At 40.0% G+C, this 26,261-nt stretch overlaps 1 protein-coding gene across 1 annotated transcript in view; it reads left to right on the top strand.

The window, feature by feature from the left end:
• Positions 1-26,261, top strand: part of LOC122565296 (A disintegrin and metalloproteinase with thrombospondin motifs 6-like) — a 164,630-nt gene that overhangs the window by 136,203 nt on the left and 2,166 nt on the right. Inside the window, exons 18-24 of the mRNA XM_043721104.2 lie at positions 2,026-2,106; positions 9,454-9,617; positions 10,879-11,017; positions 13,451-13,580; positions 17,696-17,900; positions 18,558-18,734; positions 19,641-19,797. Coding sequence (XP_043577039.2) covers positions 2,026-2,106; positions 9,454-9,617; positions 10,879-11,017; positions 13,451-13,580; positions 17,696-17,900; positions 18,558-18,734; positions 19,641-19,797 — 1,053 coding nt within the window. The remainder of the gene's footprint in view (positions 1-2,025; positions 2,107-9,453; positions 9,618-10,878; positions 11,018-13,450; positions 13,581-17,695; positions 17,901-18,557; positions 18,735-19,640; positions 19,798-26,261) is intronic.

Below are 26,261 nucleotides of genomic sequence, written 5' to 3' on the forward strand. Positions count from 1 at the left end.
CCATGGCTTGGTTCTTCCTAAGCAGATGTTCCCATGGCCTGGTTCTTCCTAAGCAGATGTTCCCATGGCCTGGTTCTCCCTAAGCAGATGTCCCCATGGCCTGGTTCTCCCTAAGCAGATGTCCCCATGGTCTGGTTCTCCCTAAGCAGATGTGTCCATGATCAGGTTCTCCCTAAGCTGATGTTCCCATGGTCTGGATCTCCGTAAGGAGATGTCCCCATGGTCTGGTTCTCCCTAAGCTGATGTTCCCATGGCCTGGTTCTCCCTAAGCAGATGTCCCCATGGTCTGAATCTCCCTAAGCAGATGTCCCCGTGCTCTGGTTCTCTTTAAGCAGATGTCCCCATGGTCTGGTTCTCCCTAAGCAGATGTCTCCATGATCAGGTTCTCCCTAAGCTGATGTTCCCATGGCCTGGTTCTCCCTAAGCAGATGTCCCCGTGCTCTGGTTCTCCCGAAGCAGATGTCTCCATGGACTGGATCTCCCTAAGCTGATGTCCCCATAGTCTGGATCTCCCTAAGCAGATATCCCCATGGTCTGGATCTCCCTAAGGAGATGTCCCCATGGTCTGGATCTCCCTAAGCAGATGTCCCCGTGCTCTGGATCTCCCTAAGCTGATGTTCCCATGCTGGTGCCTGCAGGGTTTTGAATATACCATATTTGATTGTGGGTGTGAGAGGGACGCTTACTGCTCCTTTCTGGTAAAAGCAGCTTTGTTCTGCAAGACCCATGCCTGAAGAAGGAAGAAGCATTCATTACTATTAGCATATGGGGAGAAAATGTGGCTGCCATCCTGTTTACTCTCTCTTACCAGTGTTTCCATATTGAAACAAATTGTCTCACTGACGTCCTTGGGACCAATGCACGTAACTTGGAGCACTTGCCTTCTCAAGTTGTTTCAAGAAGCAATAGTTTGGTGGTCCACCGCCAGAGTGAGTTATTTTTAAAGGGGTGTGAGCAGCCTTCACCTCTAAAAACAGGCAACAAATGCTGTCAGCAGAGAGTGTTGCATGGTGCAGCTCTGCACTTTATGCTTTATCTCTGAGTTTTACCTGCTATCCAAGCAGGCTAAGGAACAACCATAAATATGTGAAAAGATATGCGCAAAGTATACGAGCGAAAAGTACCCTTTACTTTCATGTGACAATTAAATTGCAGTATCGCTGTGATATTAGTGACACTATGTAAGAGACCTTGGGGCTACTTAGTTCTAGCTTCAAAGCTAGTAGGGTTTTGTATCTGCTATAAATAATGTAATCTTGTCACATATGTTCACTTCCTGATAATGCAAGTGTTTCTTTTTAAATCTGCTTCCATTTATTTTCCTCTCTCTGTAAAAGTTAAATGTAAATGTACATCATTTTACATGAAAGCTGTGTCGCCTTCTGTGTGTGGGTATACACCTGAGGTGGCATTCATTATCTATCAAGTTAAGCTCAATGAAATGATGTCTATACATTGTAACAAACTCTGTTGAAGAGTAGAGTCTGATGATGAAGAGCTTATGCTCGAAAAATCAACTCCCCTGCTCTTCGGATGTTACCTGACTGGCTGTGCTTTTCCAGCACCACACTTTTTGACTCTGATCTCCAGCATTTGCAGTCTTCACTTTCTCCCTCTATTGAACAGTAAATTGCTAAGAATGAACTAAAAACAAAGAAAGCATTTTCATAAGATATTCACTTGGCATATCCTAAATGGAACAGTTATATTTGAATCTGCGTGATAGGTGCGTTCTCATGTTCTAAGAAATGGCATAATAGCAGCAGCATTTAAATTAGTGGGGCCAGAATTGTGTTATAACCAATACACACTTTAAAGGCTTGCACTTTAGAAACAGTGTCACCAATTTGTTAATTGTATTATAGTAGATTCGCGTTAACAAAATGCGTGTTATAGCAGAACAACCTGTAGATGTAGTTAACTTAATGTATGTTTAATAAAGAATGAGGTTACTTGAATTATTTATTTCAGTGCAAAATACTGTTTAAAATATGTTCTATAATCAAATTAATATGTTTTTTTCAGGTTATGTAGAAGTTATCGAGATCCCAAGAGGCTCAGTACACATTGAAATTAAAGAACTTAATGTATCCCATAATTACCTTGGTAAGTTGTGATCATTGTACAAAATTATAGCTGGTATGCATCTGCAGCTCCCAACCCACGATTACATAATCATCCACATTTATCTGAAAAAATAGTGATTGATTATCACAGAAACAGAAAAGTCAGATCCATAATACAACCAAGATATTGTCTCTTTGAGAACCGATTAAATTGAAACTTTTTTTCATGAGTTCTGGAAACCTAAATGAGTTGTCAACTCATTAAACTGCCCTCTGATTTTAAACTGTTTTTATAACTACTTTTTATAACTTGAACATTATTTGCATTGTTTGACATTAAATCATACATATGTTGTAAAGAGGTGTCGAGAACATTATATAATTGCACTTTAATCACAGAGTGGAAGTTGGGCAAATCTATTGCCCTCTGCAACCCCTTCCTGAGCTGTTCAGACACTAAATAGATGCAATATGCTCGGCCTGTTCAGTAGATCTGTACATGAATTTGATGGGGTATGTTTTCAGAGAGCTTAGTCACATCCCCCACTAAAAGTGTGTCTCCTTTTACAGGCTATAGGCCAAAAACTGAGTAAATATGGCCTGGCTGCCAGCTTGGGAGTCTACCTGGCTACAAGCAGAAATGGCAATCAGTAGCTTAGAGTTGCTAAAATAAGGCTGGTGCTACTGAAAAAAATACTATTCGCTTATTTGTTGTTACCGTGGCTGTCTTCATTACCTCTCTCAGTCCGCATCTCAGTGTTGGAAATGTGTTGCTGGAGAAGCGCAGCAGGTCAGGCAGCATCTAGGGAACAGGAGAATCGACGTTTCGGGCATTAGCCCTTCTTCAGTGTTGTCCATTCATCTGATGTTACTTCTTATATTTTTACCCACAGTTCACCCTCCAGTTGTTGCCAGGCCAAGGCTGCTGTGTTTCACTTTCAGTGTCTGTACTTGTCTTCCTTTCTCTCTCTAACCATACTTCACAATCCCTTTGGTTCCTGAATCTTCTACTCTTGATCTTACTCATTCATTTGTCTTTCTGCCAGCTAACTGAGTCGGGCATCTCTTCCATATCCCATTTCACATGCTAAAGAAAAGAAAAAAATTGAACACCATCTTCTGGCTTCATTTCCCTTGCTCTCCGGTTCTTTCAGATGTCCAGATCCTTAGCCCACTGTAGTGTCCTTGGGGACCTTGTTTCTTGACATCACCAGTCTACATGAACTGAAACTGAGGTAAAATAGTGACAAATGGTCCTGGAATACTAAGCCAATAAACAGTCCACAATTCACCTTCCAGGTGAACAAACACAAAATGGTGATACATTACAGATTTGGAAAGGATCTATCAAATGTTTATTACACTATTGTGCAGGAGGACACTTAACTATGAACTCTGATAGCAATTACCAATCCCAATTCTGGAAAAACTAGAGAAGACACTGTCTGAAACAAGACTTCTCCTCCTGTCTTTCCTTCCTATAAATTCCACATCCTTGTTAATGCCAGTCCTCAGTTTCCCTACAGATGTTGGTAGGAGTTTGATAGGGTTAGTGTCCTAGGCTGAAATATCTTTAATTGCTTCACCTCCAACATGAGGTCAGTAGTGATATTCACTGATGATTACATGATGTTCAGCACCATTCGTGATTTCTCAGATACTGAAAAAATCATCGTCCTATGCAGAAAACCTTGAACAACATTCAGCATTTGACAAGTGTGGCACAAACTTTAATTGCCACTTAAGTGGCAGGCAATGACTATGTACAACAAAAGGGAACATAACTATCTCCTCATGAAACTCAAGAGCATTACCGTCGCTGAATTTCCCTTTATCAACATCCTGTGAGCTACCATTGACCAGAACCTGAACTGGACCAATCACATAAATACTGTGGCTGCAAAAGGAGATCATAGGCTAAGAACATTAAGACAAATAACTTACCTCCTGGCTCGCTAAGCTTGTCCCTAATCTACAAGGCACATGCTAGGAGTGTGATGGGATAGTCTCCTTTTGTTTGAATGAATGCAGATCCAACAATATTTAAGAAGCTCAATGCCATCCAGCGCAAAGCAGTGCACTTGATTTGTAGTCAAGATTAGAGTGGTGTTGGAAAAGCACAACAGATCAGGCAGCATCCAACGAGCAGGAAAATTGACATCTTGGGCAAAAGCCCTTCATCAGGAATGAGGCAGGGAGCCTCCAGGGCAGAGGAATAAATGAGAGGAGGTGGGGCTGGGGAGAAGGTAGCTGAGAGTGCAATAGGTGGATGGAGGTGGGGGTAAAGGTAGGTAAGAGAGGAGGGTGGAGCGGATAGTTGGAGCGGGTGGGAATATTGGCAGGTAGGACAGGTCATGAGGATGGTGCTGAGCCGGCAGGTTGGAATTGGAATAAAGTGGAGGAAGGGAAAATGAGGAAACTGGTGAAGTCCACATTGTAGCCCTGGGGTTGGAGTGTGCCGAGGCAGAAGATGAGGCATTCTTCCTCTAGATACTTGGTTCGTAGTCCATCCACCAACCTAGGATTTCAGTCCTCCACCATCAATGTCAAGTAGCTGATGCAAATATCACTTACAAGATACAGCAAACCTACTCTGACAGCACTTTCCAAATCCACAATCTCTATCACCGAGAGAGACAAGGGCAGCAGATGCATAGGAAACACCACCATGCAAGTTCCTGTCCAAGCCACACACCATCCTAACTTGGAGCGTTATTGCTGTTCCTTCACTGTCATTGGGTCAAAATCCTGGAACTCACTTCCAACAACATTATGTGTCTGTATGTGCATATACCAGATGCACTGCAGTAGTTCAAGAAAGGACCTCATCACCACCTTTACAATTGTTCTTGGGGATGGGCAATAATTTGGCTGTTTAAAAACCATCTGCCCATCTATTTTGAAGATTACTATAGTCCATGAAAATTATAGTCAGCTTTTGTTATTTTGTCCTCTTTGTCAAATTACAGTAATGGTATTATGTCCACACTGTTTTTGCTTTGCGGCATTCTTTTCCCAATCTGCCCAGAGCAACCTCTTAATGAACACAAATAGAAAAGCAAATCTCAGAACCTAGCTGGGGTGTGCAGGGCCCATATGAAGCCAAGAAGACCTTTTGAATCATTAATGGATCATATGTGATTCTTGGAATCCTCAGCAAGAATTGACCAGCCAATATTTGGCTCATGTACGGTTCGCAATCTGGTTTCTAAAAGAAGAATTTCCCTGAAAGCTGATGAGAAGCAAAAGGACATTGGTACACAGAAGGGTGTGAAGAACAGCTGTTCCTGCTCCAGAGGACACTGATACATCATGCAATAACATTTTCAGTTTTAGTATGACTTCGATCCTCTGTTCTGTCTGATCATCAAATACAAATGTGAATATTGTGCATCAAAAAGACAACATACAATGAACAGATAGTGGAATCAAGGGTTATGGAGATAAGGCAGGAAGAGGATTCTGATTAGGAATGATCAGCCATGATCATATTGAATGGCGGTTCAGGCCTACTCCTGCACCTATTGTCTATTGTCTATTGATTCAATGAAGATATATGTATTGTAGAAACAGTGACTATCTATCTATGTCTAATGTGATATTTGATAATATTGTTAGCTTCTGTAATATGATAGCCTCGTCTTCTGTTTTATGGCATGAACTACTTTTACATGCATTTCTATTGATCAAGAGTAAATATAGGATAAAAACAAAACACTAAAGACACTGGAAGTCTGAAATGTAAAGAATAGAATAGAAATAGCAGATCTGGCTGCATTTGTGGAGCAGGAAAGACAGTATTAATATTTTGATTCCAATGTGATTCTCCTCCAGAACATGGCAATTGTACAGACAATTTGCAGGCAGCTTTGGAATCATGTTGAAGGCAAACCTTTGCTACAAAGGGAAGTAGGCAGTGTTCTTATCTATCCAACATTTTCAAAACCACATTGGTGGTCCTGTGCCATTCTTCTTATGATGTTTACTTACACATGGATCTTGTCTAACATGTAGCATTCAGTGATTCCTCTGTATCAGATTCATACTTCTTATCATCCATGCACATCCTTAACATTAAACAGGATTGCTTTTAATTCATTTAAAAACTTGCAATTGAGCAGCTATGTTTAAGTTTTATTCAAAATCTCTTCCTGTTCTAGATGGGTTTTTTTTCATAATCTCCTGCAATACTTCCTGTATCTTTTAAGCTCATTCATTATATGCCAAGTATCTTAAATCTAACTCCTTTATTTCAAAAAGCAAATTTTGTTTTAATTTTCAAAAATATACATACTCATAAAATTTGCAACTGTATATTACATAGCAATTCAAATTTGACAAACAAAAAGTGCACTATAGATTAATCTATTTCAATGCAATACATCAAGTACCTTATTGCAGGTTATACTAACAATGTGCATTTACACGTCATGCCAGACCTTCATTTGGTGCATACAGCACGTGAGGGTTTTACATGGTTTTCAGTCTCTCAGTGTGCTGTGGCGGGGGGAACACACTGGTGCTATGTGACCTTTCCCCACTAAGCCTCAGTGGCTGTTGCCCCAAGCTGTAGTCAGTCTCTGTACAGCTGTTTGAGCTGGAAAGTACCAACAAGTTTTGGGCAGACCAAAGCACATTTTTAACCGACTTAAATTCATCCTGCAACAGTTAATGAATATCACAGGGAGCAACCTGTAGTTTGTTGTTTTTTGTCTATTCCTTTGTGAGATGTGAATATTATTGGTTAGTCCAATATGTACTGGCCTCACAAATTGCCTGAAGAAAGCAGTGATGAGCTGCCCTCTTGAATGGCTGCAGTCTCTGGTGGTGAAGGTATACCCCCAAAACTCTTAGGATTTTGACTCAGCGCCCAGTGCAATGTAATATGGAACTGCACAGAATTAACCTTAACAAAAACCACTGCCTCTGTTTCTAGACCTGCTTTGCAAAGGTAGATTCCAGAGGGCGGCGTGCAGTAGGTTATTTTCCACTGAAGCTGCCTTGAGAGCTGTATGGAGAGGTGTTATCTACAAGGCACAAGTCAGAAGTGTGACGGAATATTCAACATTTGCCTGAATGGGTGCCACTCCAGCAAAACTCAAGAAGCTGGAAACTATCCAGGAGGAAGCAGCCCAATTTGAATGGCACCACATCCACAAGTATCCACTCACTTTACCACTGCCGCTCAGTAGCAGCAGTATGTACCATCTACAGGATGTACTGCAGAAAGTCACGAAGACTCCTGAGAGAGCACCTTCCAAAGCCACGACCAATTCCACTTACAAAAGCAAGAGCAGTTAGTACATGGGAACATCAGCACTTGTAAGGTCCCTTCCAAGTAAATCACCATCCTGACTTGGAAATATGTTGCTGATCTTTCAGTGTCACGGAGTCAAAATCCTGGAATTCCCTCCAATAAGGGCATTGTAGATCAACATGCAGCACATGGATGACAGTAGCTCACCACCACCACCTTCAGATATGCAATAAATGCTGGTGCAGCCAGAGATACCCACATCCTGTGAAAGAACAAGAAAAAGTACCTGATGTTTGCTTTTAAATGATAGCCAAGGAGCATTACTGCAGACATTAGCAGTTCTTTTTTGTGACAGAAAAGATCAAGTATGAAGTCATAGCTAACTAGGTGATAGATACAGCTTTGCCGGTACAAGCAGGAAATTCAATTATTGAAATGTTCTTTTTGCTAACAGTGATTTCTGGGCCTGGATTCTACACATGAGTACACATAGTGTGTTTGTTTACCATAATGCATGGTACAACTTTACCTCCAAAATGTCTTTGTACAAATTTATATTGGTTTTGCTTTGATTCTATAATTACATATTGGGCAGGGAAAGGCATTATGGAATGTGAGTTAAAATGGAACGTAGGAAGAGTTGTTGCAGTAAAGGATGGAAATATATTTTCCCTCAAATACGATGCTGCCCATCCTTTTGGCATTATCATAAAACCAATTTTGCTCTTTATATCATTTAGAAGTTTAATCAATTATGTCTATACCCTGCTCCTGTTTGTTAACAGCAGATTGTTGGAGTTCTCACAGTTTATTATTAATACTAGTTATTAGTAAGGAATTGCTTAATAAAATCCTCGAAGTATTTCACCATGATTTCCATTCTTTTGTAATGAGTCAATGAAGAGCTGTGCTGAAATTTGTATCATTTTAAATACTTCAAGGGAGGCAGTGATGTAGTGGTAACAGTCACTAAACTTGTTATCCAGAGACTCAGGATAATGAACTGGTGACAAGGGTCCCCATGGCAGGTGGCAAAGTCTAAACTAAAAATTAACTCTCAAATTAAAACCTCGCTTAATAGCGACCATGTGACATTGTCGTAAAATCTCATCTAGTTCACAACCGTTCTTCTTGGAAGCAAATGTACCATCCTTACCAGTCTGGCCTTGATGTGACTCCAGTCCCACAGGAATATAGTTGGCTCATAAATGCCTTCTGAAATGGTCTAGCAAGCCATTAAAGATGGCCAATAAATGCTCGCCCAGGGAACAACACTTACATTCCATGGATGATTTCTTTTAAAAGATAAAGCACAGAGAATGCTGGAGAAACTCAGTGAATCTGGCAGCATCTGTAGAGAGAGAAACAGAGTTTATCTTTCAATTGCAATATGACTCTTTTTTGTAACTTTTAGAAATGTATGGTCCTTTGAGGGAAGTCAGACTCAAGAGTGTGTTGCTGGGAAAACGCAACAGGGCAGGCAGCATCCGGGGAGCAGGAGGATCGACTTTTCGGGTATAAGCACTTCATCAGGAAGCCTTTTGACGTTATCATAAAACTAATTTTGCTCTTTTTTATATTATTTACAAATTTAATATATTGTCTATTCTCTGCTCCTGTTTGCTCCTGTATTCCTGATGAAGGGCTTTTGCCTGAAACGTCGATTTTCCTGCTCCTTGGATGCTGCTTGACCTGCTGTGCTTTCCCAGCAACACACTCTCGACTCTGATCTCCAACATCTGCAGTCCTCACTTTCTCCCTGCAGGGAAGTGTAAATTATTAACCACACCAAATTGTTTTACATCTGGGTAAAAATACATATGCAATATGATGGAAGAATCGAGTTCAATTGTAATACTGTCCTGTGGTTAAATAACATGACTGTGTTTATTGTCTAGGTTGAGGGGAAGAATATAGTGGATGTGTGAAGTAATCAGTGACATTGTACCCTATTTAGGAGACAGGGTGGGGGGTCCATTAGTAGGATTGGCAGAGTAGAAGATGATGAAGTTAGATTCAGCCACTGTTATTTCTTAGAATTGTAAATCAGCGACTTCCGGTGAACGAAAAGAATTTGTACTAGTAATATCATTGAAACTTTCTTAATTAATATTAAACTTCCTTTTTAAGCACTGAAATCTGATGGTGAAGAATACTTTATTAATGGTGGCTGGTCCATAGATACACCACAGCGGTTTGATATTGCTGGAACTGCTTTCCACTATAAGAGGCCCGATGATGAGCCAGAGTGTCTGGAAGCATTAGGACCTACCAATGCAAGTCTTTTCCTTATGGTAATCATTATTTCTTTTGATGTTTGAATACTAATAATTTAAGTAAAGCAGGTGAAGTTTCAAGGATACATGAGAAGTTAGTTAAAAATGAAGTTAATTAGCCACAGGTTCTTCTTCATTTTGGCAAAATGGAAAGAAGGCTTAGAAGTACAGCCAATTTAATAATATTTTGTTAAGGAATCTTACTTCCAAACAAATTTGTGTTATCCTACCTATTAGTATAGGTGTTGTACTCAGTGTATTTAGCAAGTTAGGGAATTGGACTCCCCAACCTGAGGAAAAGACCTTGTCTATTCCCCCATCTATGCCCGTTGTGATTTTATAAATCTTTATAAAGTCACTCCTCAGCAGCCAATGCTCCAGGGAAAACAGCCACAGCCTATTCAGCCTCTCCCCATGGCTCAAACCTTCAGTCCCGGCAACATACTTCTAAATTGTTTTGAATCCTTTCATGTTTAACAACATTTTTCTCATAGCAGGGAGTCCAGAATTGAGCATAATATTCTAAAAGTGGCCTCACCAATGTCCTGTACAAACATAACATGATGCCCTAATTCCTATACTCAATGCACTGACCAGTGAAGACAGGTGTGCAAAAGCCTTGTCTACTCCACTTTTAAGGAATTATGCACCTTCACCCCCAAGTCTTTTTCTTTGGTAATAGTTTCCAAGGCCCTACCATTAACTGTATAAGTCTTACCCTGGTATGCCTTGCCAAAATGCAGCACCTCACATTTATCTACATTAAACTCTATCTGCCACTTCTCGGCTCATTGACCCATCTGATCAAGATCCTGTTGCACTCTGAGATAACCTTCTTCACTGTCCATTACACTACCAATGTTGGTGTCATCCACAAACTTTCTAACCATACCTCCTATATTCACATCTAAATCATTTATATAAATGACGAAAAGCAGTGGACCTAGCAGCAATCCTTGCTGCACACATCTGGTTACAGACCTCCAGTCTGAAAAACTACCCTGTGCCACCAACCTCTGTCTCCAACTTCAAAGCAAATTTGTATCCAATTTCCACTCAGTTCATTTCTACTCAGAATTTATGTTGTTGTTAAAGAGGAATGTGATGTAACTAGCAACGACTGCAGTAGTTAGTTGTACTAAGCGACCATGATGTATCTTGAAAGTTCTGAGTATCAAAGTAAATAAAATCTAGAAAGTTATTATCACTTTGATGTAGTAAGTATTCAAATGGACAAAAATATGAATTTGTTGTGAATTACTTTTCATTTCCCATGCAGGTGCTGATACAAGAGGAAAATCAGGGCATTCATTACAAATTTAATGCACCCATCACACGCACAGTCAGTGGAGATACACAGGCAACCTATGAGTGGCAATATTTTCCTTGGTCCAAGTGCACTGCAATATGTGCAGGAGGTATGTAGAGCAATATGAAAACCCACTATGATTATGAGGATTAGAGAATACCATCTTCATTTTGCTTATGACCATACCATTCTGAGTGAACACAATTCTTTTTGTTGGACCTTTCTTTCCTGGCCACTCTTGCAAAGAGTTCACTCCTGAGAATACATGTTAGCAAATTTTGCAATAGTAATTGGTGTTAGGAATCATAATAATTGAGTGCTTCATGGAATGTAAGGAATTAATAGATAGCTTTTTTTCTGACTAGCAAGGAATCACAGCTGAAGTGAACAGTTCATATCAATATTTAATCTTAGGGTTCTTGTGGTGCAGTGGTAGTGTCCCTACCTCATGGGCCAGGATGCTCAGGTTCAACCCCCACCTGCTCCAGAAATGTGTAATAACATCTCTGAATAGGATAATGAGAAAACACTTAACTGGTGCCTTTCAGAGGTTCTTATGGAGCAGTGGTACTGTTCCTACCTCTGAGCCACAAGACCTGAGTTCAAATTCCAACCTGTTCCAGGTGTTTACCATAATATCGCTGAACAGGTTGATTTTTTTTTTAAAAATGCCTTTAACTGGTGTCTTGGAGCTCTGATGGTGCAGTGATAGTGGCCCCACCAAAGGAGGTGTAGGTTCAATTCTCACCTGTAATAATGTTTCTGAACAGGTTGATTTAAAAAATAAGCTTTAACTCCTGGGTCTTTTTGAAAGAAAGATATAAGATCAGAATTTCCTTGGAGCGACACCAAAAATTAGCTGTTTCTTGAGGCCTTTTGATTTAGTAGCTTTAAAAAGAAACTGGGCATAAGAAGTTGAAGAAAGATGTTCTGACAGTACAGCTGACTGGGTAGTATTGAATTTTCACTGAAAATTAGATAAGCTGCACTCTCCAAATTGTGTTCATAGGATAACAAATTTGAGAAAATATTAAATACAATTTTGGAGAAGCTAATTCATGTGAATAAAGCATCAGTGGAGACATTAAACAATACAAATACAATTAATAAATTTAATTGTGTTGAAAATTATTTTAAAAGAATTTGTTTTTGTTATCAGAGAGCAAAGAAAACAAGCAAAATATTTTCGGATGCAAAATTTTCAAAACCACCAAGTAATGTGTTTGAAAAATCAATCCCATGACCTGATTGTGCACTTAGAGTGATGCCTGTTGGATTAGGGAATGGTTTTGAAGAGTTTAATGTTTATGTTTCGTTGGCTCCACCCACTCTGTGGATGTCTCGCAGAGCCTGTGGAGACAATGAGTTCAGGCTTTTGGAAAGAGCAGATGCATCCTTACTAGCTTTCTACAGTCTTAGTAATTATGTGTGATCAAATGTGGTTGTACATGTTGGTATCAAACAGTAAATTTTCCTGTTATCTAAGAACAGTGCCTCATCTTTTGATACTCAGCGGTGATACATTCTCCATCACTAACCACTGGATAGGCCCAAGACAAAGCAAAGCAAAGGACTGATGGCAGTAAGCCATTTCAAACAACCCTTAGCCTATACCACCTACTGACAGAGATGCAAATGCCACACAGTGCCAGGATGGTTATCTAGGAAAATACCAGTGCCCACTATCACTGATATTTGCTACTGAAAAGATGACAGATTAAGTACACACAGACTGTTGCAGGTATTGTGGGCAATTGCAAATTTAACAGATGAGTAGAGACCCAATTAACATGAGTAAGTGTTGATCACTGACCATAAAGTTCATTTTCATGACATTGACTGACAAATCTCCCATGTGTTTTTTGGTAAATCAGAAAATATGCTTTTATTTGATGTCACATATCAGGGCTAGTTTTATATCCTTCACTCAGCATAGCTGTTGCAAACTGGTTCTTTTATGTAATTTACTGGCACTCGAGGCATTTTGTTCAGAATGTGCCATGATCACTGTGATTAGTATTTTTAAGGGAAATAAAATTCAATGAAGTGAATCTAATTTTGACCTGACTATTTCTGGTCTGCCTTTGGGAAAATTGCAAGCCCACTGAGCTAATAGAAATGTTGAAGCCTGGTTGCACCCCTCGATGTGACAGCATCCAATGATTCACAGACTGCGTGGTTCTTGGACTCTCATGTTCCCAGGAGTTTGTGACACCATTTACCTACTTCTCTTCCCATGCCATATCCCAGCAAACACAAGGTGGTAGATTGTAAAATTCCCCTGTAATATTTGAGCTGTGGTTATGCATTTGAGTTTAATATGTCAAAATAAGCAACAAAAACAGATTTAAAAACAAGTAAAATTATTGAGTCTTGCATGATTCCAATAGTTCGTTCTTCCTTCAGATTAACTTCAGGATCAAATTAATAAAATTGCACAGAATTTACAAGAGCTAATGAACTGTAAATTAAGCAATGATTTTCATAATGGTTCGCACCTCTTTAATTTCACTAATTATCAAACTTTATCATTCCTGTATAGGTATACAGGCACAGGCTGTCGTATGCAAGAAACTGGATGATAATTCTGTTGTTTCTGCTCATTACTGTAACAGTGAAAACAAACTTCCAGAAAAACAACGTGCTTGTAACACTGAGCCATGTACATCAGTGTAAGTAACACAAGAACTGGGTTAATACTTACAGCAAATGTTATAGCTGTGTCACACTGCCACAAACTAAATGGAATGGGGCAAAATTTCATCTAACCAATGCCTGAGTTTGTTCGGTAACAATAAATAGACATCTTCCAGAGTCACTGAGGAAACTATCTTCATTCACAAAATCTGGTTCTATTTTACATTTTTGCAAAATCATTTTTGCCTCTAGTTAATACCTGAATGTCCTTAAGATGCTTAAGTCAACTTTTTTAAAACTAGAAATTTCTACCCTCATGGCAGAAGACTAAGACTAAGTGGCTGGCAGAAAACACAGAAATATGCAAAATTAGGTATTTTTTCTGCTTGGAAAGATATGAAGACTGGCATCCTGCAAAGGTTTGTGCTGAGCCTTTTCTCTTTATTTATATCAATGACTTGAATGATTTAAGGGAGCAAAGGCACAGTAGTTAAATTTGTAGGTGACATAAAGATAAGTAGGAAAATATGTTGTGAAGAGTACAAAGGAAGGATATAGAATATAGATATGGATATAGATAGCCTGCAGATAACTCACGGGTTGATGGATTTAATGTGGGATAATGTGAAATTGTTTGCTTTGGCACGGAAAATAAACATAGAGTATTACTTCAATGAACAAGTGTAAAATTCCATAGTTCAGAGGGAGCTCAGTGTTCTAGTGCAGAAGTCACAAACAGTTGATATTCATGTCCAGTAAATAAATAAGGCTAATGTGATGCTGTCCTATTATAAAAGACAACTTGAACATAAAAGTAGGAATTTATGCCTCAGGTAGACAGGGTAATGGTGAGACCATGTCCTGAATATTGCATGTTGTTTCGGTCTCCATATTTAAAGAATGATATGAATATTGTGAAGGGGGTTCAGGTGAGATTTGTTAGACTAATACCTGGAACGAGCAGATTGCCTTATGAGGAAAGGTTAGACAAAATGAGTTTGTTTCCATTTTGGGTTTAGAGGAGAGAGAAGTAACTTGATTGAAGTGCATATTATCCCCAATTACCTTGACAAACTGGTAAAAAAATGTTTCCTCTTGTGGGTGAGCCCAGAAGTAGAGGACACCCTTTTCAGACAGAGTTAAGGAGACTTTTATTCCCTCAGAGGGTTGTGAGATTTTGAAACACTCTGTCTCAGGAGGTGGTAGGGATAAAATCATGAAATATTTTGAAGACAGAGATGGATTCTGAGGCTCAATAGGGGGATCAATGGATATTGTGAGTAGATGGGTCAGTGGAATTTGAAATACAAACAGGTCAGCCATGATCATCTTGAATGATACAGAGGCTGAGGAGAGTGGACAGCCAATATATTCCTGCTCCTAATCCGTATTCATGTTCTCTCGCCAAATTAATTCAGAGATTAAAATCGATGTTTTGTGTATGTATGCATATTTCATGATCTGGAATCTCCTAAAAGGTGGTAGAACAAATCCCAAAGTAATGATCAAAAATGAAGTAGCTTAACTCCTGAAGGGTAAAGATTTCCAGAGCTCCAGGGAAAGAGGAGGGGAATGGAAACTATCTGTCAAAGACCCAGCACCAGGATGAATGTCCCTCACCTGAGCATTATCATTCTATAATTTTCTCACATCAAATCACTGATAGTCAGGTATTCCTATTCCAGAAAATGCTTTCAAACTGTGCAGGTAAACTGTTGGGAATAACTTAAATTAAGGTCTTATATATTGAATCATGTGTTAAAAGGGCAGAGCTAAGCACGGAATTGCATTGAAGGGCAAAGCTGGCAGCAGTTTGACCTTGTTTGAGAGAAATCTGAGTTTCCATCGCAGCATGCTTGGATCAGGTAACTTCCATTTGTGCCACACTGAAAGCTGAGACATCAATCACACCTCATCTACATTAGGGTGCATCTTCAAGTGCAGTAATGGAGTTGGTCACCATTCCGTGCTGGACCGTCCAACAGGCTGGAGGTTAAGCTCTGCTCAAGGTTCTGAGATACGTTGGTGCTAACCTTTCCTATACTGCTTGACATTGCAGGCAGGTTTTCTGGCAGGGCTCCCAATGCACCAAGCATTCCATTGTGTATCCCAATCATCATTTGTAGGCAACTGCATTGAAACTTTATCCGTGTCCATCAAACCCCATGTGTGAATGCTCCCCTAATAGCATCTCCTCTGGTAATGCACTGCCGTTGATTCCTGACCTAGCTGAAACCACAAGTACCCAATGTTTCACCAGGTGCAGACCCCACTTCTGAACTCTCCTCTAAATGACAAGTAATTGCCCTGTTTAATCTCGAGACTTTGAATGTGTGATCTAAAGGCAGTGTTTCTTCATTATCATCGTCTTCCACTGTTGCTTCAGTATCTGAAAGGCGAAAGGCAGAAATGGACTGGCGGTGAACAGGCATGCAACGTAGGGAGTAAGAGGTTCATACTTTTACCCTATCTCCTGCTTCTAAATCAGAAAAAAAAAATTGGAAAAGGGGAGGTGAGTGAAAACGGAGGTTCAGGTATGAAAATACCAGCATCTTCTCTCATTTCAGGCCGACTCCCAGCTGAGGTCTTGCCTCGAGCTGCTCCAATATTGTGACTACTGTCTACTTCATGGGGATAATACATGCATCCACACCTGTCCTGCACCATTAGCATCTTCTGACACTGATTGTGTGTCTCCTTTTGAAAGATAGAAAGATTTGTATCAGTGAATGTCATGCGATTGATTTGTCTGATGTAGCTGTTAATGGTAATGTTACCATTCAATGATGTGTAGGTGTGAGGTTTAGAGCAGTGTTGAATATTCAGTATGAGTCCTGACTGAAGGAGGATGGTGAGTGATGGTGGGTTAGTTGCTGTATTGGTGTAATATGACAATTAAAGGTGCATTAAATTGACCTTGACTACTCGTATGAGGTTATTGTGTGATTTTGAGCATTACATCAGGTCCTTGAGGATAGACTTCTGAGATTGAGTCTGTCTCACTGTCTTGTAAGTGTTAGTCTGGAGGGCCTCTAAGTCTCCTGTGGATACAGGGCATCTCTGCTCTTCAGCAGCTCCTCCACACCAAGGTCTCCAAAACAATGTTAGAAAATTGTGGACCTGAATATTTTGGGCCCTACCAGGGATGTGAGTAGAAGCAGACAGTGCCCCAGCAAATGTATCAGCTTTTCAACCTCCATCCCTTGTATCAGGCATTTTTTGGCAAATTAGTTTTGTGAGCAGTAAGGCTACCTGCCTTCACATGGTGGGTAGCCAGTTAAGCTCATTAACATCCTTCTAAGGTGCACTTACAGGAGGCTGAATGGAATTTTCCAATCAACATCCAGTTTGTTGATGTGACTGAAGCAGTTTAACTGTCTGGAGATGTTCACACTGTGACTGAGGGACTGGTGCTGTCAGCAAACCCACATGCACTCCCCCTCCTGCCTGACTGCATACACTTGTGGCCTGGAGACTATCCCTGACTGTTACAGTTGCTTGCGTCTCTTATTGTGCAAGTTCAGGGTTTGGTGGCCACCCTGTCACACAACTCCGTGCACAATTAAAATTGGGGCTTACTTTCATCAGCCATTGACATCATTTCCAGATATGTCTGGCTTTACCATGGATCCCAGTTTCAGAAGCAAGTACTCAAAGTGCATAAGTAACTAGAATGAATGTTATGTCTGCAAAAATCCAGGCAAGCATCCAAGCCACCTAATATTGATGTCAGATATTTGAAGAGTGCACTGTCATTGAGGTGTTCATTTTATGTGGTTATGAGTTTGGGTTTGTGGTAGCAACATATTATGGATCATTCAGGCACTTTGAGTTACTGTAGCAATGTGTACTTTTCATATTGTATTTGTTATATAGGTGACAGAGAGTCCAGCCTTCTTTCCATCACACAGTTGAACAAAGACCTCTCCCAATCTCGCCACCTACCCAGTGGCATATGTTGGAAAGATTTGTATGTTGTCAATCAATCTATTTGGCCGTGTTATGAATGTACCTTCCTTGACCATCAAGTCCTGGGACTGAAACCTGGAGCTTCTGGTTCAGAGGCAGGGATAATACTCACAGTGCCACAAGACTTCCTTTATGTGTTTGTCCACAAACATAAAGTCATTTTATATTTTTCATTTTCCAGCTGGATTGTAGGTGAATGGTCCGAGTGTAGTCGGACCTGCAATGGGGGACTTCGCACTCGTGATGTTGTATGTGTCCAAAAGGTCACTGCTTCTGAGCAAAAAGTACTGGATGATAGTCACTGTATGACTGAACGCCCTCTAATAAAAGAAAGCTGCAATAACCATACCTGTCCACCAGAATGGGTTCCTCTTGATTGGTCTGAGGTAATGTGTACTTCATTCTACTTGTAAGGTTTAAGTCTTCAATCAATATGACATTGTTTATTGATAGTCAAAGAAATACTTGAATGCAACTCAGTGATATTTAATTAAAGTCAAGATGAATCATTTCTTTTTAGGATAGATGTTCAGGTCATTGAAAGGTGTGGAACTGTGATACAATCTCTCCAGTTTAAGATGGAACCCAGGACCAGTGTGAATCTCACCCTGTTTCCTGATCCCACAAATTCCCCAGGAAGGAATGGGTGGGGGATGTTAGTGTTTCTCGCTGCAGTTTCTGTCTCCAGTGCTTGAATGTTTGAACCAAGACTGGAATGACAATTGAGCTTGAGTGCTTGCAGGCAGAGGACACTGCTACTGTGCACTGCACCTTTCGTTCATGTCTGTAGTGGGAGATATTGGGACACATCATGGATGATATGTAGGTATCTGCCCTCAGGATATGATGTCCACTTTCCTGGAACTTTACGTGGAAATGTACCATGAGGTGAATAAAAATTCTGTCCTGAAAACACTGCAGAGAATTTCTGAGTCTTCATTAACTTTTGATGGTTGCATCCAACTTATAGAATAAAGTGAATCCTGGTGAAATGTGTAGCACCTTTCAAAATTTTAAGCATGCCTTTCTCTTTATCTTCACAGTGCACACCAAGTTGTGGAATAGGTCACCGGCATCGTATTGTACTTTGCAAGAGCAGTGATTACACCATGACATATCCAGCTTCCCATTGCCCTGCAGACTCCAAACCTCCCACCCGAATACGATGTACTTCACAACGATGTCCACTTCCTCGCTGGCTAGCAGGAGAATGGAGTCCGGTAATCAATCCAATAATATGTTATTGTCCCATTCAAGAAAATACTGTTATAATCGAAGATATAAATAAATATATAAATCGAAGGTCCTATAAAATAAAGCTATTTTCATCAATTCGAGCTCAGATGTAAGACTTGAAAAATTACTTCAGAGTGTAACTCATGAAGTTGTTTGAGTGGAAAGTTTACACTTATCGTTAACCCGAACCTCTTTGAATCAATATCCACTCCCTTCCTCATATGTGTTTTATACCTAGAGGCCAGTCCCTTAACTCCTCAGATCCACCATGGGAAATTCAATTTCATTTTAAAAATGTAAACTAACAGTTAGATTTTTTAAAAATTGAAACAATTAAGATACTTTTTCAGTTTATTGTAGCTGCTAGTTTGAACTTTCTCCTTTGCAGAAGGGGACCCAGTAAGACTGCACAACTTTAATGGAATCATCTTAGCTCAGCTCATTGCACCTTCACCCCTGAGTACAAGTTTATGGAGACAGGTTTGACTTCAGAAATGGAGCGTGTAATGGAGTGTGAAAACCAGGGGGTCTTGCAACATTCTCCAAGCTTCTCGCTTTCAGATAAGATGTTGAACTAAAGCTCTTTCTATCTTCTCAGAGAGACATAAATCATTCCATAGCACCTTTTGAAAGAGTTTTCTCTGAGTATTCTGGCCAACATTCAACTATCAACAAGTCTCACCAAAAGCAGATTAACTGGCAGGATATCTAATTTGTTAGAAAATGTGACTTCTGGATTAATGTCTAACACATGACACTACCATGAGATATACATATAGTGTCAACTGTTATGCTGGGTATAAAAGAAGCTGTAAAAATTAATTACTTTCCTCTGATGCTTCACTCTGTACCAGCTTAGGCTTACATTTACATTTTGTTTATTTCCTTAGTGTTCTGTACAGTGTGGTCTGGGTCAGCAGATGCGAATGGTTCAGTGCTTGACTTACATTGGTCAGCCTTCCATGGAATGTCCAGAGTCCAATCGGCCTGCAGCCATGCAGCAGTGTGAAAGCAGATGTGAAGCTCTTCCCACTGAGAATCCAGAAGGTAAATCTACCTTTTCATGCTGTTGTAGAGCTCTCATTTTGTGGTTATAAAGTCTAGATGAGTTTCTGCTGAAGCAATATATTTAGGTCTTAGGTGAACAGCTTGATCTGGAACATAAACAGTAAATGCTATAAACAGTAAAAAAAACTTGTGTTAATGTTGGACCATAAATACGATTAAATACAGGTCATTCTGCTGTAATGTGCATTTTGTTACCACAAATTCACTATGACGCGATTGATGAATTAGGAACACTGTTTCTAAAGCACAAAGTATTAAAATGTGCGTTGGCTGTAATGCATTTACATCACCAATACTTCAAGCGCAGTTTCTAAACTGCGTGATTTTTCTATAACATGGGGTTGCACAAGAACGTAACTATCGCATTATAGAAGAACTGCCTGTATAATATTCCAAGGCAATTCACAAGCGTCTTATAAAACAAGTTATAACACTGAGCCATGTAATGAAATATTAGGTCAGATAGACAAAGGGCAGTCAAAGAGGTGATTTCAAGAAATTGTTTGAGCTTGGAAAGTTCTACAGCTTGGAAATTAGCAAATTGAAGGTGCAACCATCAGTGATGAGTACTTAAAATCAGAAATGCATAAGTGACCAGATTTAGAGGAGTACATTTAGAATTATAAAATCATAGAATCCCTACGATGTGGAAGCAGTCCATTTGGCCCATCGAGTCCACACTGACCCTTCAAAGAGCATCCACCCAGACTCACCCCATCCCTGTAATCCTGCATTTCCCATGGCTAATGCACCTAGTTTGTCCATCCCTGGACATTATGGGCAATTTAGCATGACCCGTTCACCTTTTGGATTGTGGGAGGAAACTGGAGCACGCGGAAGAAACCCACACAGACACGGAGGGAATATGCAAACTCTACACAGACAGTCACCCAAGAGTAGAATCAAACCTGGGTCCCTGGCACTGTGAGGCAGTAGTACTAGCTATAGCAGAGATATCTCAGATGGTTATAGGGCTAGAGGAGATTACAGAGCTTGGGAGGGGGATGGACATGGAAGGATTTGAAATATTCAGCAGGTCAGGCAGTTTCTGTGGAGAGAGTTGCTGTTTGAAGTCTGTGATCTTGCATCAAAACCAGAGATTGTTTAAAAGATTTAATGAGATTTAAAAATCTACAGAGGGAGATGAAGATGAGGAAGGAGAATGAAGAACAAAAGGGAAGATCTGTGATATGTTGGAAGACAGGAGTGATTACATAACAAGGGCTGATGTGGTGCAAGATGAAAGATGAAGATAAATCATTTTTAAAAAGGCGTAATAATAGTTTGGTTTAGTGGATATACACATAACACATTTTGAGTGTGCCTGCAGCACATGGACTGCAGCGTTTTATGAAGGCAGTTCACCATCACCTTCTGAAGAGAATCTAGGGATTGGCAATAAATACCATCCCAGCTATTGACGGTTGCATCCCATAAATGCATTTAAAAAGATTCATTACCAGCATCAACTGTCCAAAAGAAAAGTAAATAATGCTAATAACCTGATTTATTGAACTGAATTTTGAGACTCTAAGTTTGTAAAATGCCTCATTGAAATTGGGATATGGTTCCTCAAGCATCATTGGAACCAAGAGAGCTGTGATCAGAATGAGAAAATTAGAATGGCAAGTGAAGGGAAACTGAGCACACACTTTTCAATTGAGTGGAGGTGTTCAGCAAGGCAAAGCATTGGTTTTGGTCACCCACTGTAGGAGACACTGCATCATGGTCAGTGAATACAGTATATGTAATTGAGAGAAATACAAGTTTATCACTTGCTTCATCTGGAGAGATTATCCTGGACCTTAGGATAGAGCAAAAGGGCAAATACTGCATCTCTTTCACATGTTGGAAGGTGCTGTTAGGAGCAAATCAGATTTTGAGAGTGATAAATGTTCACGTTCAAATGTTGAGGAAGGAAGAGTCCCTTTTCAACTTGGTTTGAAATCTTGTTGACAGATTCCCTCACCAGTTAAATCACATTTTGCACAGTTTTGTAATTTTTCAATTTTTGCCCCATTTTTAAATGTTAAGGACTGAATAATGTTAATAATGCTCATTAACACTTTGTCAAGAGCCAAGATCATGAAAACATGATGGCAAGATTGAGTTTGTGTTCATGATTGCCTACAAAGTAATCTCGTCATCTCAATATTGGCTACTAGCTGCCAACTGGGAATCAGTACTTCTCTTTCCTGAGAAACAGTTATCTCAAATATTTGTACATCTCTGACAATGGCAGACATCTGGTATCACCATGTTTGGGCCAGTTTGCTGGTGCAATTTATGGGAGGCACATTCACATTGTCTTCTGTCCATGAATTAAATCGCAAAGTTTTGGCAGATTTTCAAAGTGGCTTTGTACATTTAAAATCAAAAGAAGAACTACAGGACCACTTCTTGTTCAAATGACTCCCCATTCATCAAATGATAAAAGTTCTAATAATATCATTGTACCTTTTTTTCTTGGGATCAGACACCTTGAGAAATTACAACTCTGTTGAAACTAACATAACTGCACTGAGATCTCATTGTAACCATTTGGAGGCATTGTCTCCTGGCATAAAGGACATCTGTTTAAATTTAAAAATTGATATTTTGAATATAGACATTGATTTTTTTATTCCCCAATCTGATGATGAAGTTGCCTTAGGAAAATAAATTCTCTTTTGTTTATGTTGTAAGAGATGAAGTAAAGTTTTAAAGATTCCTCAAAAAGCAAGAAGTCATAATTATGTTCTGATTATTAAAATTTAAAGTATTGTAGCAGAATGCATTCCAATTTAGTGTCAATGACAAAACAGCTTTTCCATAGAGACTTTCCATTTCGCAGAATGTAGGAGAAGGGATGGTCTGAAAGGTGACTCAAGCTATGAAAATATTCAATTACTCTCCATTACACCTTCACATTGACATGAATCTGCACTTCTCATGCAATTGCTAATTTCAAATAAATGAGTGTTTTCAAATAGAATATAATACAAACAAAAGAATAGTATAATATTTCCTTAAACAAAAAACACAAAATTTAAAATGATTAAGCTAAGTCCTCACTAATTGTATCAAGAAACCTTTTTTCATCCTGCTAATAACTTGATAAGGAAAGCTTACTGATGTATTGGCAAACTGTAGAGTATTGGTTTGAAGATCATTCCAAATACTTTTCATTGCAAATTAGAGACAACCAGAAGATAATTACATTGTTAATTGCCTTTCAAGAGAATGTTTCTGGCATCCATCCATCTTGTAAGAGGCAATGGATATGCAGCAAACAAATCTACTTCAGATGGAGTATCTCCCTACAGGGCATCAAAGACCGGTCTTTGTGAAGCAGGGTCTGCCATGAGTGCGATCTGTAAAGCTCCTCAGTTCTTGAGGGTTGTTGCTGCTGCCATGGTAACTGGTGCAAGTCACTGTAGTCTCAGTAGTCAACAGGGGATACCTTCTCTGGGGTGGCATGATTGCTCAGTGGTTAGCACTGATACCTCACAGCATCAGGGAACCAGGTTCAACTCCAATCTTGGGTGACTGTCTGTGTGGAGTTTGCATGTTCTCCCCATGACTGCGTGGGTGTTCTCCAGGTGCTCTGGTTTCCTCCTACAGTACAAAGACATACAGGTTATGTGGAATGGCCATTCTAAATTACCAGGGATGTGTAAGCTAAGTGAACTAACCATGGGAAATGTAGGGTTACAGGAATGGGGTGAGTCTGTGTGGGATGCTCATTGAAGCGTCAGTGTAGACTCGATGGGCTGAATGGCCTGCTTCCACACTGTAGGGATTCTATGATTTCCCAGCTGCCTGTGAATCATAGAAGCAGCACTTTGAGCTGAGACATATGCACACAGAAGTCATACTAATATTATACACTGCTCCTCACTGAGTTACATCTAACATGTGAAAAATCTGATCAGATGATTTAATGTAAACAAAACTCATAAACATTTTGTTTGTACTTCCTTGGGTACAAAAATAATGAAGTTTTTCATTATGGCTTCCATTCCCAGTTGTCACACTCTATTGACTCTTAAACCTCACAAATCAGAATATTCCATCTCTGAATTTATTTGATGCACTGGGGCTGGATGTTGCATGGAAAACACACACAGGTCTGACTTGAATAAAATTCCAAACTCCAGTGTTTTCCTTATGTTTGTTACTTTCTGATGATGGTTGTCCTGAACTGTGATGGAGACCATTCACAGCTTAGACAAACTAATGCATCTGTGGTTGCAAGGGCCTTCTTGCCCTGAAAGAAAATGTTCTTGAAACAGAATCCATTCAGTGCATTCAACTCAGAAAGATGTCATTATTTATCGTTGATCTCCCCTGTCCCTTGTGATAACTGAGGCATGTTGACCATGAAGCACTGTCTGCCCCAAAGCATGTCGTCACCCAGAATGCATTGTCTCTCGCCATTTAGCATATACCTCAGAATTTCACCTATGGAGTTGTGTAAAGGTATACAGAGAGACTGGTGTGCAAACCTAGTGCAGAGGCACGTATGGTATTGATTCTGTCTTTATCAGGTGACAGCCACAGGAAGATGAAGCGCTTTAATGTTGCTACCAGTGACTCAGTTGACTTGGACGAGTGTTTACTTACTATGAAGCCTCACCATGCTTCCAATTTTCCTTGTCCCTGCTAGTAGTCTCATGATGAGAGTTTGTGTCAGCTAATCTGATTTCTTGTGAAGTGGTGATGTCAATACCAGGTTTATGTTACCCACAGTCAAACAAGGCAGTCTTGTGTACACATACTGTGGAGTGAAAGTTGTTGTTCATGTCAAAGCTTATGCTCCTCACATTCCAACTTCCAAGTTGAAAGGTTACCTTCCTTTATTTGCTACTTAGTGTAGGCATGTTCTAGGCATGCAGACTTGCTTTTTTTTATTGATTCACAGAATGTGGGTGTTCTGGCCGGATCAGCATTTGTTGCCTATCGCAGGTTGTCCTTGAGATGGTGTTGGTGAACTGTGTTGAATTGTTGCAGATCATTTGGTGCAGTACATAAGTGAGGGAGTTCCAGAATTTTGAGTCAGTGGCAATGAAGAAACACCAATATATTTCTGAGAGGGGAACTTGAAGGTGGTGGTGTTTCCATGTATCTGATGTCCTTATTCTTAGTGAGTTTATAATGATGGTCATGAGTTTGGACTATGCAGCCTACTTTAACTTCTGCAGTGCATCTTGTAGATTCGACAGACTACTGCTACTAAGTGTCAGTAGTGAGGGAATGCATGTTTGCCCTGGATGGTGTCAAGTTCCTTGATTGTTGTTTGAACTGCACTCATCCAGGCAAGTGAGGAGTGTTCGACCAAGTTCCCTGACTTGTACCTTTGGACAAGTTCAGAAAACTTTGGGGAGTCAGAAGCTGCAAGATTCCAAAGCTCAGACATGGTCTTGTAACCATTGTAGTTATATGGCTAGTCCAATTTATGTTCTGATTGATGGTAGTTCCCAGGATGCTGACTGTGGGAAAGTCAGCAAAGGTAATGTCATCAAATATCAAAAGTTGATGGTCAGATTCTCTCTTGTTTGGTATTGGCATTTCCAGGCACTTCTGTGGACTGAATGTTATTTGCCACTTGTCAGCCCAAGCCTGAATATTTTCTAGGTCTTGCTGCATTTGGACATGGACCACATGAACATTGTGCAATTATCAGTGAACATCCTCACTTCTGACCTTATGGTGGAGGGAAGGTCATTGATGAAGCAGCTCAGGTTGATAGGGTCGAGGACACTATCTTGAGGAACTCCATTAAAAATCACACAACATCAGGTTATAGTCCAACAGGTTTAATTGGAAGCACTGGCGTTTGGAGCACTACTCCTTCATCAGGTAGTTGTCCTCAGTTACCATTGCAGGAACTCCTGCAGAGATGTCTTGAAGCTGAGCTGATTGACCTTCAGCAACCACAACCGTCTTCCTTTCTGCTAAGTATTGTTATTGGGTAGGGTCTACGTATTTTCCATACTGCCACCCCCTCTGCCTTCCACTGCCACATATAAGTTTGGAGCAGGAGTAGGCCTTACAGCCCCATGAGCCTAATTTACCATTCAAGAAGATCATGGTTGATCTAATAGTGACCTCAGTTCCACATTCCCACCTACCCCCAGTAAACTTTGGTTCTCAAATTCATGGGCTGGTATTCAGATGATTGACCCCTTAATGTCTGGGGCCTAGACAATTGCAGGAGGGAATGGGGTGCATTCTTGAAGGAAGCACCACCTCCTAATGGGACAGAGTGCCAGTTCTCTTTCTGTCAGCTTTATTTAATTAGCCATTCACTTCTTTTATTGTTGTTGTTGTTATTTTCATTGATGTTAACATTGCAAGCTAATGTTGCATCGCAAATATAGATGTAATCTTGTGTTCTAAGTGTGTCATTCCCTGGGTCCTCATGTGACTAGACCCTACCTCCAATACCTACCGCTGAACCC

The sequence above is a fragment of the Chiloscyllium plagiosum genome, unplaced genomic scaffold, assembly GCF_037043375.1.
Source record: "Chiloscyllium plagiosum isolate Xiang-an unplaced genomic scaffold, Cpla_swu_hap1 HiC_scaffold_28, whole genome shotgun sequence".
Classification (NCBI taxonomy): domain Eukaryota; kingdom Metazoa; phylum Chordata; class Chondrichthyes; order Orectolobiformes; family Hemiscylliidae; genus Chiloscyllium; species Chiloscyllium plagiosum.